Genomic DNA, 16,171 nt, shown 5'->3' with positions numbered 1-16,171 from the left:
AACAGAAGGCAAGAAAGACAATTCAAATCAGCTTTGCTTTTTTTGGAAACATTGCCGGCGACTTTTGTTTTCGTTCGTTTGGTTGGACGATGGTAATTTGGATTTGCAAAATGCCTCGACACATTTGCAGCCCGCTACTGTCTCTCTTTCAATTGTTGGAGCGTGGAATTTGCGACTTGCATAAACTGCCTTCCTACCTATCAAGACAGAGAAACGCATTTGAGTTTGAATGGTACGATCGCTGATCCCAAGTTTGCGTGGTTGTTGCAAATCCGCTTTAATCTTTTCTATTCCTTGCCATCCCCGTTCCAAAAAGGAACGAGGTACTTTTCTGCTTCCCAGGTGGGGCTAATTTTGCAAAGCAAGACAAGCGACTCGAAATGTGTGGTGTCGGCGTTCTCATAATGATCAGAACTAACGTACTTGGAGAACGGTGCGATCACGCGTGGTTCCATTGCGTGGAAACGTAATAGAATTTGAGTAGAACGTTCGCTGAACCCAGCTTTGCATGGCTTTTGAAACTCCAATTTCCTATTTCCTATTTCCTATTTCCTATTTCCTATTTCCTATTTCCTATTTCCTATTTCCTATTTCCTATTTCCTATTTCCTGCCATCCCAGTTCCCTGTTGGAACGAGAGACTATTTTACACTGCATTAACGCTAACACAAGGACTAGGAGAAACGTTGAGTGAACGCGATCACGCGTGGTTCCATTGCGTGGAAACGTAATAGAATTTGAGTAGAACGTTCGCTGAACCCAGCTTGCGTGGCTTTTGAAACTCCAATTTCCTATTTCCTATTTCCTATTTCCTATTTCCTCCATCCCAGTTCCCTGTTGGAACGAGAGACTATTTTACACTGCATTAACGCTAACACAAGGACTAGGAGAAACGTTGAGAGCAGAATAATATCGCCCTTTGACTCGTTGTTCAAACACAGGGTTTGACCATCACTGTGGCTGATCACGACTTTCGCATGAGGTGGTGGCTCCTAAAGGAGCCGTTTATCAGTTCTCTGAGGTTTCCGTGATTCTCTACCCGCCAAAACCGTATAGGGTACGGCCTTGGCGTTTAAGGGCGTAGACCACATCCATTGCGGTAACGGTCTTCCGTTTGGCGTGTTCGGTGTAAGTCACAGCATCACGGATAACGTTTTCCAGGAAGACTTTGAGGACTCCGCGGGTCTCTTCGTAAATAAGCCCGGAAATACGCTTGACACCACCGCGGCGAGCCAGACGTCGGATTGCTGGCTTGGTGATTCCCTGGATGTTGTCTCGCAGAATCTTTCGATGGCGCTTGGCGCCCCCTTTTCCAAGCCCTTTACCTCCTTTGCCGCGTCCAGACATGATTTGTTTTTCTTTCGAATGTTACGGATGCAATTGTTGTCGGCCCTGAACAAAACTTGAGATGTGTGGCTGGACCTCTCGGGAAACGTCACATTTCCAATTGACAAGAGAGCCAGGCCAAATGCCGACTTATGAATACCATTATCACTTATCTACACGGCCACGCTAAAGGATAGCGAAAATGACTCACAACCTTCAAAGTAATCCATGGTCAAATTCAGTCTCACTCACTCACTCACTCACTCACTCACTCACTAATTAGTTTATTACTTTTTCGAGAGTACTCACTGAAGGCGAGCGACTGAAAACCGAGGGCAGTTTCGAGAAAAATTGCAGGTCAGAGTTTACTAAAATTTACTTTCCGCCTCGTCCTCGGAAAAAAAGAGTACCCGAACAAAGAAATTCACCGCAGCCAATCACAAGCAAACTTTGGATAACCAATCGGATCGTTGAGCGCTTGTTATAAAATCGGTTTTGTCACTGGAGATCGCGAGAAAAGCGTTAAATTTCTGAAGATTACTAGACTGAAGCGTCCAATCTTGTTGGCTATGGCTCGTACCAAGCAAACCGCCCGGAAATCAACAGGTGGAAAAGCTCCTCGTAAACAGTTAGCCACTAAGGCGGCCCGCAAGAGTGCTCCCGCTACGGGTGGCGTGAAGAAACCTCACCGTTACAGACCAGGCACAGTTGCACTCCGTGAAATCCGTCGTTATCAGAAGTCTACGGAGTTACTTATCCGCAAGTTGCCCTTTCAACGACTTGTGCGGGAGATCGCGCAGGATTTCAAAACCGATCTGCGATTCCAAAGTTCCGCTGTACTAGCGCTCCAAGAGGCTAGCGAAGCTTATTTGGTGGGTCTGTTCGAAGATACCAATCTGTGCGCCATCCACGCCAAACGCGTAACCATCATGCCGAAGGATATCCAGTTGGCTCGAAGGATTCGTGGCGAGCGGGCTTAGTACAGTCGCTTGGTCATCAAACAAACACTAACGGCTCCTTTAGGAGCCACCACTAACCTAAAGGTCAATGAGCAGCCCATCTCCTTTTACACGTCTTTAATTTTTCTGTGTGTGTTCCGTTTCGTTTTGTTGTGGTTGTTGTTTCATTTTCTTGGTTTTTGTTACGTGAGCGAAAAACTCGCATTATTGTCATGAAGCAACAGAGAAAATCAATGACCACGTCTCCAAAGGTGACCCGCCTCTGCGGAAAAATGTCGACGTAGAAAAAAAGATATCTTGTCAGAACATTCGAGCGATCGACTCTCGGTTTGATTGGCGACAAAAATTTGACAGAAAGTGAGCAGCGACGGAGGTCAACTGTTTTGATGCGTTTTCCGCGAGTTTGCTCGAACTAGACAAACATAAAGGTCACCATTTTGCGCTTTTAGCCGTTCGTATAATTTGTACCGACGTTACAATTCATTGCCGCTGTCTTTTCTTGTTCCTTACTTGGCAAAAAAAAAAAAAAAAAAAAGAACAAGAACAAGGACAAACAAACAAACAAACAAACAAACAAACAAATAAACAAACAAACAAGAAACCAGAAAAACAAACAAGCGCAGGAACAGCCTCTTTTTAAGCAGGCGCAATTACCTCAATCTCTACGTTATTACCGTTCGGTAACAGCGTGTGTTTGTTTGTACCAGACAAACATAGAGGGCACCAATTGCGCTTTCAGTCGTTCGTATAATTGGTTCCGACTTTTAATTCAATGTTGTTACCTTTTCATGTTCCTTACTTGGCAAAGCAAGTTATTTATTACCAACGGATACGCCCCATGCACCTGCCTTTTGTACTAGATTAATAACTCATTCGCACCAGCAAAACATGTTCACTGAAACTGAGTTTGACTGAATAAAAATCAGAGACTCGAAAAAGAAAAGAAAAGAAAGAAAGAAAGAAAGAAAGAAAGAAAGAAAGAAAGAAAGAAAGAAAGAAAGAAAGAAAGAAAGAAAGAAAGAAAGAACAACATATGAACAATATATGACTTTCATGTATTCTTATCACAAAGAACAACAATGTTGGACATTTACTTTCATGATATGTGGTGGCTCCTAAAGGAGCCGTTTGTTTGTGAGGTCGGGCAGTTCACTTGCTGCTTGTATATTTGGTGACTGCTTTTGTACCCTCGCTTACTGCATGTTTTGCGAGTTCGCCCGGTAACAGTAACCTAATGGCGGTCTGGATTTCGCGAGAACTGATGGTGGACTTCTTGTTGTAGTGCGCGAGCCGCGAGGATTCGGTCGCGATGCGTTCAAAGACATCGTTGACAAACGAGTTCATGATACCCATGGCTTTGCTGGAGATACCGGTGTCGGGGTGCACCTGTTTCAACACTTTGTAGATGTAGATCGCATAGCTCTCCTTTCTCTTGCTTCTCTTCTTTTTCTTGCCAGGGTCTGTCGGGGCTGATTTAGCCTTGCCTGCTCTCTTCTCGCCTTTTCCGGCCGCGGGAACTTTTGGTGCCATGTCTAGAGAAATCTATCACCGTTCTCTCAAAAATAGACTGAGGTGAGTGACTAGACAGGAGAATTTACTCCCTATTTAAGGTCCATTGTTGAGGATCAATTAGTATGCCAACGAAAATTCTCTTTGAAGCGATTGGCTCAGATACAGCTGTGAAAGGAACAAAAGACTGAGAGGCAACAGAGGGCGGAATTATTTTGATTGGAGGGTTTCGATCCGTTAGCGCGCGCGAGCCGCGAGATAAGTACGGCGTCACGACTCGGAAGGCGTCACAATTTAGACAACAAAATCGTTGGATTTCAGTGTGTGTCCAAGCACGAGCTAGTTTGCGAGAGAGAAAACTAAAATGACCGGCCGAGGGAAAGGAAAAGCGTCGGGCACCAAGGCAAAGAGCAGGTCCAGCCGAGCAGGTCTTCAGTTTCCAGTCGGCCGCATCCACCGACTCCTTCGCAAAGGAAACTATGCAGAGCGTGTCGGGGCGGGTGCTCCCGTGTACTTGGCCGCTGTGCTCGAGTATCTAAGTGCTGAAATTCTAGAGTTGGCCGGAAACGCCGCTCGTGACAACAAGAAGACCAGAATCATTCCCAGACACCTGCAGTTGGCCGTCCGAAACGACGAGGAATTGAACAAACTTCTAGCTGGTGTAACGATCGCCCAGGGCGGTGTTCTTCCCAACATACAGGCCGTGCTGCTACCCAAGAAGGCCGAGAAGAAGCACCATTGACAACATCAAACTTCAAAACGGCTCCTTTAGGAGCCACCAAACCTCGAAAAAAGTCGTGATCAGTGAAAAATCCATTTACTCCAATTGACACTCGTACATGCACACACAAGCGCTCGCGTCTTTACTTTGTTATCGATCAAAACAAATCGTTTCAGTTCACCTAGTGTCCATCGCTTACATTCCGCATTTTTGATCCCGAACTAGTTAAACAAATAAAAAGCAAGTCAAATCAAACAGAAGGCAAGAAAGACAATTCAAATCAGCTTTGCTTTTTTTGGAAACATTGCCGGCGACTTTGTTTTCGTTCGTTTGGTTGGACGATGGTAATTTGGATTTGCAAAATGCCTCGACACATTTGCAGCCCGCTACTGTCTCTCTTTCAATTGTTGGAGCGTGGAATTTGCGACTTGCATAAACTGCCTTCCTACCTATCAAGACAGAGAAACGCATTTGAGTTTGAATGGTACGATCGCTGATCCCAAGTTTGCGTGGTTGTTGCAAATCCGCTTTAATCTTTTCTATTCCTTGCCATCCCCGTTCCAAAAAGGAACGAGGTACTTTTCTGCTTCCCAGGTGGGGCTAATTTTGCAAAGCAAGACAAGCGACTCGAAATGTGTGGTGTCGGCGTTCTCATAATGATCAGAACTAACGTACTTGGAGAACGGTGCGATCACGCGTGGTTCCATTGCGTGGAAACGTAATAGAATTTGAGTAGAACGTTCGCTGAACCCAGCTTTGCATGGCTTTTGAAACTCCAATTTCCTATTTCCTATTTCCTATTTCCTATTTCCTATTTCCTATTTCCTATTTCCTATTTCCTATTTCCTGCCATCCCAGTTCCCTGTTGGAACGAGAGACTATTTTACACTGCATTAACGCTAACACAAGGACTAGGAGAAACGTTGAGTGAACGCGATCACGCGTGGTTCCATTGCGTGGAAACGTAATAGAATTTGAGTAGAACGTTCGCTGAACCCAGCTTTGCGTGGCTTTTGAAACCTCCAATTTCCTATTTCCTATTTCCTATTTCCTATTTCCTGCCATCCCAGTTCCCTGTTGGAACGAGAGACTATTTTACACTGCATTAACGCTAACACAAGGACTAGGAGAAACGTTGAGAGCAGAATAATATCGCCCTTTGACTCGTTGTTCAAACACAGGGTTTGACCATCACTGTGGCTGATCACGACTTTCGCATGAGGTGGTGGCTCCTAAAGGAGCCGTTTATCAGTTCTCTGAGGTTTCCGTGATTCTCTACCCGCCAAAACCGTATAGGGTACGGCCTTGGCGTTTAAGGGCGTAGACCACATCCATTGCGGTAACGGTCTTCCGTTTGGCGTGTTCGGTGTAAGTCACAGCATCACGGATAACGTTTTCCAGGAAGACTTTGAGGACTCCGCGGGTCTCTTCGTAAATAAGCCCGGAAATACGCTTGACACCACCGCGGCGAGCCAGACGTCGGATTGCTGGCTTGGTGATTCCCTGGATGTTGTCTCGCAGAATCTTTCGATGGCGCTTGGCGCCCCCTTTTCCAAGCCCTTTACCTCCTTTGCCGCGTCCAGACATGATTTGTTTTTCTTTCGAATGTTACGGATGCAATTGTTGTCGGCCCTGAACAAAACTTGATGTGTGGCTGGACCTCTCGGGAAACGTCACATTTCCAATTGACAAGAGAGCCAGGCCAAATGCCGACTTATGAATACATTATCACTTATCTACACGGCCACGCTAAAGGATAGCGAAAATGACTCACAACCTTCAAAGTAATCCATGGTCAAATTCAGTCTCACTCACTCACTCACTCACTCACTCACTCACTAATTAGTTTATTACTTTTTCGAGAGTACTCACTGAAGGCGAGCGACTGAAAACCGAGGGCAGTTTCGAGAAAAATTGCAGGTCAGAGTTTACTAAAATTTACTTTCCGCCTCGTCCTCGGAAAAAAAAAAAGAGTACCCGAACAAAGAAATTCACCGCAGCCAATCACAAGCAAACTTTGGATAACCAATCGGATCGTTGAGCGCTTGTTATAAAATCGGTTTTGTCACTGGAGATCGCGAGAAAAGCGTTAAATTTCTGAAGATTACTAGACTGAAGCGTCAATCTTGTTGGCTATGGCTCGTACCAAGCAAACCGCCCGGAAATCAACAGGTGGAAAAGCTCCTCGTAAACAGTTAGCCACTAAGGCGGCCGCAAGAGTGCTCCCGCTACGGGTGGCGTGAAGAAACCTCACCGTTACAGACCAGGCACAGTTGCACTCCGTGAAATCCGTCGTTATCAGAAGTCTACGGAGTTACTTATCCGCAAGTTGCCCTTTCAACGACTTGTGCGGGAGATCGCGCAGGATTTCAAAACCGATCTGCGATTCCAAAGTTCCGCTGTACTAGCGCTCCAAGAGGCTAGCGAAGCTTATTTGGTGGGTCTGTTCGAAGATACCAATCTGTGCGCCATCCACGCCAAACGCGTAACCATCATGCCGAAGGATATCCAGTTGGCTCGAAGGATTCGTGGCGAGCGGGCTTAGTACAGTCGCTTGGTCATCAAACAAACACTAACGGCTCCTTTAGGAGCCACCACTAACCTAAAGGTCAATGAGCAGCCCATCTCCTTTTACACGTCTTTAATTTTTCTGTGTGTGTTCCGTTTCGTTTTGTTGTGGTTGTTGTTTTTTTTCTTGGTTTTTGTTACGTGAGCGAAAAACTCGCATTATTGTCATGAAGCAACAGAGAAAATCAATGACCACGTCTCCAAAGGTGACCCGCCTCTGCGGAAAAATGTCGACGTAGAAAAAAAGATATCTTGTCAGAACATTCGAGCGATCGACTCTCGGTTTGATTGGCGACAAAAATTTGACAGAAAGTGAGCAGCGACGGAGGTCAACTGTTTTGATGCGTTTTCCGCGAGTTTGCTCGAACTAGACAAACATAAAGGTCACCATTTTGCGCTTTTAGCCGTTCGTATAATTTGTACCGACGTTACAATTCATTGCCGCTGTCTTTTCTTGTTCCTTAAAAAAAAAAAAAAAAAAAAAAAAAAAAGAACAAGAACAAGAACAAGGACAAACAAACAAACAAACAAAAACAAACAAACAAACAAATAAACAAACAAACAAGAAACCAGAAAAAAACAAACAAGCGCAGGAACAGCCTCTTTTTAAGCAGGCGCAATTACCTCAATCTCTACGTTATTACCGTCGGTAACAGCGTGTGTTTGTTTGTACCAGACAAACATAGAGGGCACCAATTGCGCTTTCAGTCGTTCGTATAATTGGTTCCGACTTTTAATTCAATGTTGTTACCTTTTCATGTTCCTTACTTGGCAAAGCAAGTTATTTATTACCAACGGATACGCCCCATGCACCTGCCTTTTGTACTAGATTAATAACTCATTCGCACCAGCAAAACATGTTCACTGAAACTGAGTTTGACTGAATAAAAATCAGAGACTCGAAAAAAAAGAAAAAAAAAGAAAGAAAAAGAAAGAAAGAAAGAAAGAAAGAAAGAAAGAAAGAAAGAAAGAAAGAAAGAAGAAAGAAAGAAAGAAAGAAAGAACAACATATGAACAATATATGACTTTCATGTATTCTTATCACAAAGAACAACAATGTTGGACATTTACTTTCATGATATGTGGTGGCTCCTAAAGGAGCCGTTTGTTTGTGAGGTCGGGCAGTTCACTTGCTGCTTGTATATTTGGTGACTGCTTTTGTACCCTCGCTTACTGCATGTTTTGCGAGTTCGCCCGGTAACAGTAACCTAATGGCGGTCTGGATTTCGCGAGAACTGATGGTGGACTTCTTGTTGTAGTGCGCGAGCCGCGAGGATTCGGTCGCGATGCGTTCAAAGACATCGTTGACAAACGAGTTCATGATACCCATGGCTTTGCTGGAGATACCGGTGTCGGGGTGCACCTGTTTCAACACTTTGTAGATGTAGATCGCATAGCTCTCCTTTCTCTTGCTTCTCTTCTTTTTCTTGCCAGGGTCTGTCGGGGCTGATTTAGCCTTGCCTGCTCTCTTCTCGCCTTTTCCGGCCGCGGGAACTTTTGGTGCCATGTCTAGAGAATCTATCACCGTTCTCTCAAAAATAGACTGAGGTGAGTGACTAGACAGGAGAATTTACTCCCTATTTAAGGTCCATTGTTGAGGATCAATTAGTATGCCAACGAAAATTCTCTTTGAAGCGATTGGCTCAGATACAGCTGTGAAAGGAACAAAAGACTGAGAGGCAACAGAGGGCGGAATTATTTTGATTGGAGGGTTTCGATCCGTTAGCGCGCGCGAGCCGCGAGATAAGTACGGCGTCACGACTCGGAAGGCGTCACAATTTAGACAACAAAATCGTTGGATTTCAGTGTGTGTCCAAGCACGAGCTAGTTTGCGAGAGAGAAAACTAAAATGACCGGCCGAGGGAAAGGAAAAGCGTCGGGCACCAAGGCAAAGAGCAGGTCCAGCCGAGCAGGTCTTCAGTTTCCAGTCGGCCGCATCCACCGACTCCTTCGCAAAGGAAACTATGCAGAGCGTGTCGGGGCGGGTGCTCCCGTGTACTTGGCCGCTGTGCTCGAGTATCTAAGTGCTGAAATTCTAGAGTTGGCCGGAAACGCCGCTCGTGACACAAAAGACCAGAATCATTCCCAGACACCTGCAGTTGGCCGTCCGAAACGACGAGGAATTGAACAATCTAGCTGGTGTAACGATCGCCCAGGGCGGTGTTCTTCCCAACATACAGGCCGTGCTGCTACCCAAGAAGGCCGAGAAGAAGCACCATTGACAACATCAAACTTCAAAACGGCTCCTTTAGGAGCCCCAAACCTCGAAAAAAAAAGTCGTGATCAGTGAAAAATCCATTTACTCCAATTGACACTCGTACATGCACACACAAGCGCTCGCGTCTTTACTTTGTTATCGATCAAAACAAATCGTTTCAGTTCACCTAGTGTCCATCGCTTACATTCCGCATTTTTGATCCCGAACTAGTTAAACAAAAAAAAAAAGTCAAATCAAACAGAAGGCAAGAAAGACAATTCAAATCAGCTTTGCTTTTTTTGGAAACATTGCCGGCGACTTTGTTTTCGTTCGTTTGGTTGGACGATGGTAATTTGGATTTGCAAAATGCCTCGACACATTTGCAGCCCGCTACTGTCTCTCTTTCAATTGTTGGAGCGTGGAATTTGCGACTTGCATAAACTGCCTTCCTACCTATCAAGACAGAGAAACGCATTTGAGTTTGAATGGTACGATCGCTGATCCCAAGTTTGCGTGGTTGTTGCAAATCCGCTTTAATCTTTTCTATTCCTTGCCATCCCCGTTCCAAAAAGGAACGAGGTACTTTTCTGCTTCCCAGGTGGGGCTAATTTTGCAAAGCAAGACAAGCGACTCGAAATGTGTGGTGTCGGCGTTCTCATAATGATCAGAACTAACGTACTTGGAGAACGGTGCGATCACGCGTGGTTCCATTGCGTGGAAACGTAATAGAATTTGAGTAGAACGTTCGCTGAACCCAGCTTTGCATGGCTTTTGAAACTCCAATTTCCTATTTCCTATTTCCTATTTCCTATTTCCTATTTCCTATTTCCTATTTCCTATTTCCTATTTCCTATTTCCTGCCATCCCAGTTCCCTGTTGGAACGAGAGACTATTTTACACTGCATTAACGCTAACACAAGGACTAGGAGAAACGTTGAGTGAACGCGATCACGCGTGGTTCCATTGCGTGGAAACGTAATAGAATTTGAGTAGAACGTTCGCTGAACCCAGCTTTGCGTGGCTTTTGAAACTCCAATTTCCTATTTCCTATTTCCTATTTCCTATTTCCTGCCATCCCAGTTCCCTGTTGGAACGAGAGACTATTTTTTACACTGCATTAACGCTAACACAAGGACTAGGAGAAACGTTGAGAGCAGAATAATATCGCCCTTTGACTCGTTGTTCAAACACAGGGTTTGACCATCACTGTGGCTGATCACGACTTTCGCATGAGGTGGTGGCTCCTAAAGGAGCCGTTTTTATCAGTTCTCTGAGGTTTCCGTGATTCTCTACCCCGCCAAAACCGTATAGGGTACGGCCTTGGCGTTTAAGGGCGTAGACCACATCCATTGCGGTAACGGTCTTCCGTTTGGCGTGTTCGGTGTAAGTCACAGCATCGGATAACGTTTTCCAGGAAGACTTTGAGGACTCCGCGGGTCTCTTCGTAAATAAGCCCGGAAATACGCTTGACACCACCGCGGCGAGCCAGACGTCGGATTGCTGGCTTGGTGATTCCCTGGATGTTGTCTCGCAGAATCTTTCGATGGCGCTTGGCGCCCCCTTTTCCAAGCCCTTTACCTCCTTTGCCGCGTCCAGACATGATTTGTTTTTCTTTCGAATGTTACGGATGCAATTGTTGTCGGCCCTGAACAAAACTTGAGATGTGTGGCTGGACCTCTCGGGAAACGTCACATTTCCAATTGACAAGAGAGCCAGGCCAAATGCCGACTTATGAATACCATTATCACTTATCTACACGGCCACGCTAAAGGATAGCGAAAATGACTCACAACCTTCAAAGTAATCCATGGTCAAATTCAGTCTCTCACTCACTCACTCACTCACTCACTCACTCACTAATTAGTTTATTACTTTTTCGAGAGTACTCACTGAAGGCGAGCGACTGAAAACCGAGGGCAGTTTCGAGAAAAATTGCAGGTCAGAGTTTACTAAAATTTACTTTCCGCCTCGTCCTCGGAAAAAAAGAGTACCCGAACAAAGAAATTCACCGCAGCCAATCACAAGCAAACTTTGGATAACCAATCGGATCGTTGAGCGCTTGTTATAAAATCGGTTTTGTCACTGGAGATCGCGAGAAAAGCGTTAAATTTCTGAAGATTACTAGACTGAAGCGTCCAATCTTTGGCTATGGCTCGTACCAAGCAAACCGCCCGGAAATCAACAGGTGGAAAAGCTCCTCGTAAACAGTTAGCCACTAAGGCGGCCCGCAAGAGTGCTCCCGCTACGGGTGGCGTGAAGAAACCTCACCGTTACAGACCAGGCACAGTTGCACTCCGTGAAATCCGTCGTTATCAGAAGTCTACGGAGTTACTTATCCGCAAGTTGCCCTTTCAACGACTTGTGCGGGAGATCGCGCAGGATTTCAAAACCGATCTGCGATTCCAAAGTTCCGCTGTACTAGCGCTCCAAGAGGCTAGCGAAGCTTATTTGGTGGGTCTGTTCGAAGATACCAATCTGTGCGCCATCCACGCCAAACGCGTAACCATCATGCCGAAGGATATCCAGTTGGCTCGAAGGATTCGTGGCGAGCGGGCTTAGTACAGTCGCTTGGTCATCAAACAAACACTAACGGCTCCTTTAGGAGCCACCACTAACCTAAAGGTCAATGAGCAGCCCATCTCCTTTTACACGTCTTTAATTTTTCTGTGTGTGTTCCGTTTCGTTTCGTTTTGTTGTGGTTGTTGTTTCATTTTCTTGGTTTTTGTTACGTGAGCGAAAAACTCGCATTATTGTCATGAAGCAACAGAGAAAATCAATGACCACGTCTCCAAAGGTGACCCGCCTCTGCGGAAAAATGTCGACGTAGAAAAAAAGATATCTTGTCAGTCAGAACATTCGAGCGATCGACTCTCGGTTTGATTGGCGACAAAAATTTGACAGAAAGTGAGCAGCGACGGAGGTCAACTGTTTTGATGCGTTTTCCGCGAGTTTGCTCGAACTAGACAAACATAAAGGTCACCATTTTGCGCTTTTAGCCGTTCGTATAATTTGTACCGACGTTACAATTCATTGCCGCTGTCTTTTCTTGTTCCTTACAAAAAAAAAAAAAAAAAAAAAAAAAAGAACAAGAACAAGAACAAGGACAAACAAACAACAAACAAACAAACAAACAAATAAACAAACAAACAAGAAACCAGAAAAACAAACAAGCGCAGGAACAGCCTCTTTTTAAGCAGGCGCAATTACCTCAATCTCTACGTTATTACCGTTCGGTAACAGCGTGTGTTTGTTTGTACCAGACAAACATAGAGGGCACCAATTGCGCTTTCAGTCGTTCGTATAATTGGTTCCGACTTTTAATTCAATGTTGTTACCTTTTCATGTTCCTTACTTGGCAAAGCAAGTTATTTATTACCAACGGATACGCCCCATGCACCTGCCTTTTGTACTAGATTAATAACTCATTCGCACCAGCAAAACATGTTCACTGAAACTGAGTTTGACTGAAAAAATCAGAGACTCGAAAGAAAAAAAAAAAAAAAAGAAAGAAAGAAAGAAAGAAAGAAAGAAAGAAAGAAAGAAAGAAAGAAAGAAAAAAGAAAGAAAGAAAGAAAGAAAGAAAGAAAGAAAGAAAGAAAGAACAACATATGAACAATATATGACTTTCATGTATTCTTATCACAAAGAACAACAATGTTGGACATTTACTTTCATGATATGTGGTGGCTCCTAAAGGAGCCGTTTGTTTGTGAGGTCGGGCAGTTCACTTGCTGCTTGTATATTTGGTGACTGCTTTTGTACCCTCGCTTACTGCATGTTTTGCGAGTTCGCCCGGTAACAGTAACCTAATGGCGGTCTGGATTTCGCGAGAACTGATGGTGGACTTCTTGTTGTAGTGCGCGAGCCGCGAGGATTCGGTCGCGATGCGTTCAAAGACATCGTTGACAAACGAGTTCATGATACCCATGGCTTTGCTGGAGATACCGGTGTCGGGGTGCACCTGTTTCAACACTTTGTAGATGTAGATCGCATAGCTCTCCTTTCTCTTGCTTCTCTTCTTTTTCTTGCCAGGGTCTGTCGGGGCTGATTTAGCCTTGCCTGCTGCTCTCTTCTCGCCTTTTTCCGGCCGCGGGAACTTTTGGTGCCATGTCTAGAGAAATCTATCACCGTTCTCTCAAAAATAGACTGAGGTGAGTGACTAGACAGGAGAATTTACTCCCTATTTAAGGTCCATTGTTGAGGATCAATTAGTATGCCAACGAAAATTCTCTTTGAAGCGATTGGCTCAGATACAGCTGTGAAAGGAACAAAAGACTGAGAGGGCAACAGAGGGCGGAATTATTTTGATTGGAGGGTTTCGATCCGTTAGCGCGCGCGAGCCGCGAGATAAGTACGGCGTCACGACTCGGAAGGCGTCACAATTTAGACAACAAAATCGTTGGATTTCAGTGTGTGTCCAAGCACGAGCTAGTTTGCGAGAGAGAAAACTAAAATGACCGGCCGAGGGAAAGGAAAAGCGTCGGGCACCAAGGCAAAGAGCAGGTCCAGCCGAGCAGGTCTTCAGTTTCCAGTCGGCCGCATCCACCGACTCCTTCGCAAAGGAAACTATGCAGAGCGTGTCGGGGCGGGTGCTCCCGTGTACTTGGCCGCTGTGCTCGAGTATCTAAGTGCTGAAATTCTAGAGTTGGCCGGAAACGCCGCTCGTGACAACAAGAAGACCAGAATCATTCCCAGACACCTGCAGTTGGCCGTCCGAAACGACGAGGAATTGAACAAACTTCTAGCTGGTGTAACGATCGCCCAGGGCGGTGTTCTTCCCAACATACAGGCCGTGCTGCTACCCAAGAAGGCCGAGAAGAAGCACCATTGACAACATCAAACTTCAAAACGGCTCCTTTAGGAGCCACCAAACCTCGAAAAAAGTCGTGATCAGTGAAAAATCCATTTACTCCAATTGACACTCGTACATGCACACACAAGCGCTCGCGTCTTTACTTTGTTATCGATCAAAACAAATCGTTTCAGTTCACCTAGTGTCCATCGCTTACATTCCGCATTTTTGATCCCGAACTAGTTAAACAAATAAAAAGCAAGTCAAATCAAACAGAAGGCAAGAAAGACAATTCAAATCAGCTTTGCTTTTTTTGGAAACATTGCCGGCGACTTTGTTTTCGTTCGTTTGGTTGGACGATGGTAATTTGGATTTGCAAAATGCCTCGACACATTTGCAGCCCGCTACTGTCTCTCTCTTTCAATTGTTGGAGCGTGGAATTTGCGACTTGCATAAACTGCCTTCCTACCTATCAAGACAGAGAAACGCATTTGAGTTTGAATGGTACGATCGCTGATCCCAAGTTTGCGTGGTTGTTGCAAATCCGCTTTAATCTTTTCTATTCCTTGCCATCCCCGTTCAAAAAGGAACGAGGTACTTTTCTGCTTCCCAGGTGGGGCTAATTTTGCAAAGCAAGACAAGCGACTCGAAATGTGTGGTGTCGGCGTTCTCATAATGATCAGAACTAACGTACTTGGAGAACGGTGCGATCACGCGTGGTCCATTGCGTGGAAACGTAATAGAATTTGAGTAGAACGTTCGCTGAACCCAGCTTTGCATGGCTTTTGAAACTCCATTTTTATTTCCTATTTCCTATTTCCTATTTCCTATTTCCTATTTCCTATTTCCTATTTCCTATTTCCTATTTCCTATTTCCTGCCATCCCAGTTCCCTGTTGGAACGAGAGACTATTTTACACTGCATTAACGCTAACACAAGGACTAGGAGAAACGTTGAGTGAACGCGATCACGCGTGGTTCCATTGCGGAAACGTAATAGAATTTGAGTAGAACGTTCGCTGAACCCAGCTTTGCGTGGCTTTTGAAACTCCAATTTCCTATTTCCTATTTCCTATTTCCTATTTCCTGCCATCCCAGTTCCCTGTTGGAACGAGAGACTATTTTACACTGCATTAACGCTAACACAAGGACTAGGAGAAACGTTGAGAGCAGAATAATATCGCCCTTTGACTCGTTGTTCAAACACAGGGTTTGACCATCACTGTGGCTGATCACGACTTCGCATGAGGTGGTGGCTCCTAAAGGAGCCGTTTATCAGTTCTCTGAGGTTTCCGTGATTCTCTACCCGCCAAAACCGTATAGGGTACGGCCTTGGCGTTTAAGGGCGTAGACCACATCCATTGCGGTAACGGTCTTCCGTTTGGCGTGTTCGGTGTAAGTCACAGCATCACGGATAACGTTTTCCAGGAAGACTTTGAGGACTCCGCGGGTCTCTTCGTAAATAAGCCCGGAAATACGCTTGACACCACCGCGGCGAGCCAGACGTCGGATTGCTGGCTTGGTGATTCCCTGGATGTTGTCTCGCAGAATCTTTCGATGGCGCTTGGCGCCCCCTTTTCCAAGCCCTTTACCTCCTTTGCCGCGTCCAGACATGATTTGTTTTTCTTTCGAATGTTACGGATGCAATTGTTGTCGGCCCTGAACAAAACTTGAGATGTGTGGCTGGACCTCTCGGGAAACGTCACATTTCCAATTGACAAGAGAGCCAGGCCAAATGCCGACTTATGAATACCATTATCACTTATCTACACGGCCACGCTAAAGGATAGCGAAAATGACTCACAACCTTCAAAGTAATCCATGGTCAAATTCAGTCTCACTCACTCACTCACTCACTCACTCACTCACTAATTAGTTTATTACTTTTTCGAGAGTACTCACTGAAGGCGAGCGACTGAAAACCGAGGGCAGTTTCGAGAAAAATTGCAGGTCAGAGTTTACTAAAATTTACTTTCCGCCTCGTCCTCGAAAAAAAGAGTACCCGAACAAAGAAATTCACCGCAGCCAATCACAAGCAAACTTTGGATAACCAATCGGATCGTTGAGCGCTTGTTATAAAATCGGTTTTGTCACTGGAGAT

General features: G+C 45.2%; 3 protein-coding genes across 3 annotated transcripts; all 3 read right to left on the bottom strand.

Moving 5' to 3' along the window:
* Positions 1-1,034: 1,034 nt before the first annotated feature.
* On the bottom strand, positions 1,035-6,101 carry LOC136284296 (uncharacterized). The gene is made up of 3 exons (XM_066174315.1): positions 5,816-6,101; positions 3,671-3,706; positions 1,035-1,357 (listed from the first exon to the last, which is right to left on the bottom strand). Exons 1-3 carry the CDS (start codon positions 6,099-6,101, stop codon positions 1,035-1,037), a joined length of 645 nt encoding a protein of 214 aa, XP_066030412.1.
* A 2,107-nt stretch (positions 6,102-8,208) lies between these two features.
* LOC131768640 (histone H2B-like) lies at positions 8,209-8,589 on the bottom strand. Its single transcript, XM_059084361.1, has one exon. The coding sequence runs from the start codon at positions 8,587-8,589 to the stop codon at positions 8,209-8,211; it is 381 nt and encodes a 126-aa protein (XP_058940344.1).
* Positions 8,590-10,606: 2,017 nt separating this feature from the next.
* On the bottom strand, positions 10,607-15,918 carry LOC131768691 (uncharacterized). The gene is made up of 3 exons (XM_066174316.1): positions 15,399-15,918; positions 13,241-13,276; positions 10,607-10,890 (listed from the first exon to the last, which is right to left on the bottom strand). Exons 1-3 carry the CDS (start codon positions 15,682-15,684, stop codon positions 10,607-10,609), a joined length of 606 nt encoding a protein of 201 aa, XP_066030413.1. The 5' UTR covers positions 15,685-15,918.
* Between the last annotated feature and the right edge of the window lie 253 nt (positions 15,919-16,171).

Source organism: Pocillopora verrucosa, chromosome 11, assembly GCF_036669915.1.
Source record: "Pocillopora verrucosa isolate sample1 chromosome 11, ASM3666991v2, whole genome shotgun sequence".
In the NCBI taxonomy this organism is placed as follows: Eukaryota; Metazoa; Cnidaria; class Anthozoa; order Scleractinia; family Pocilloporidae; genus Pocillopora; species Pocillopora verrucosa.
The sequence above is the reverse complement of the archived record's forward strand: the minus strand, read 5'-3'. Positions and strand labels throughout refer to the sequence as shown.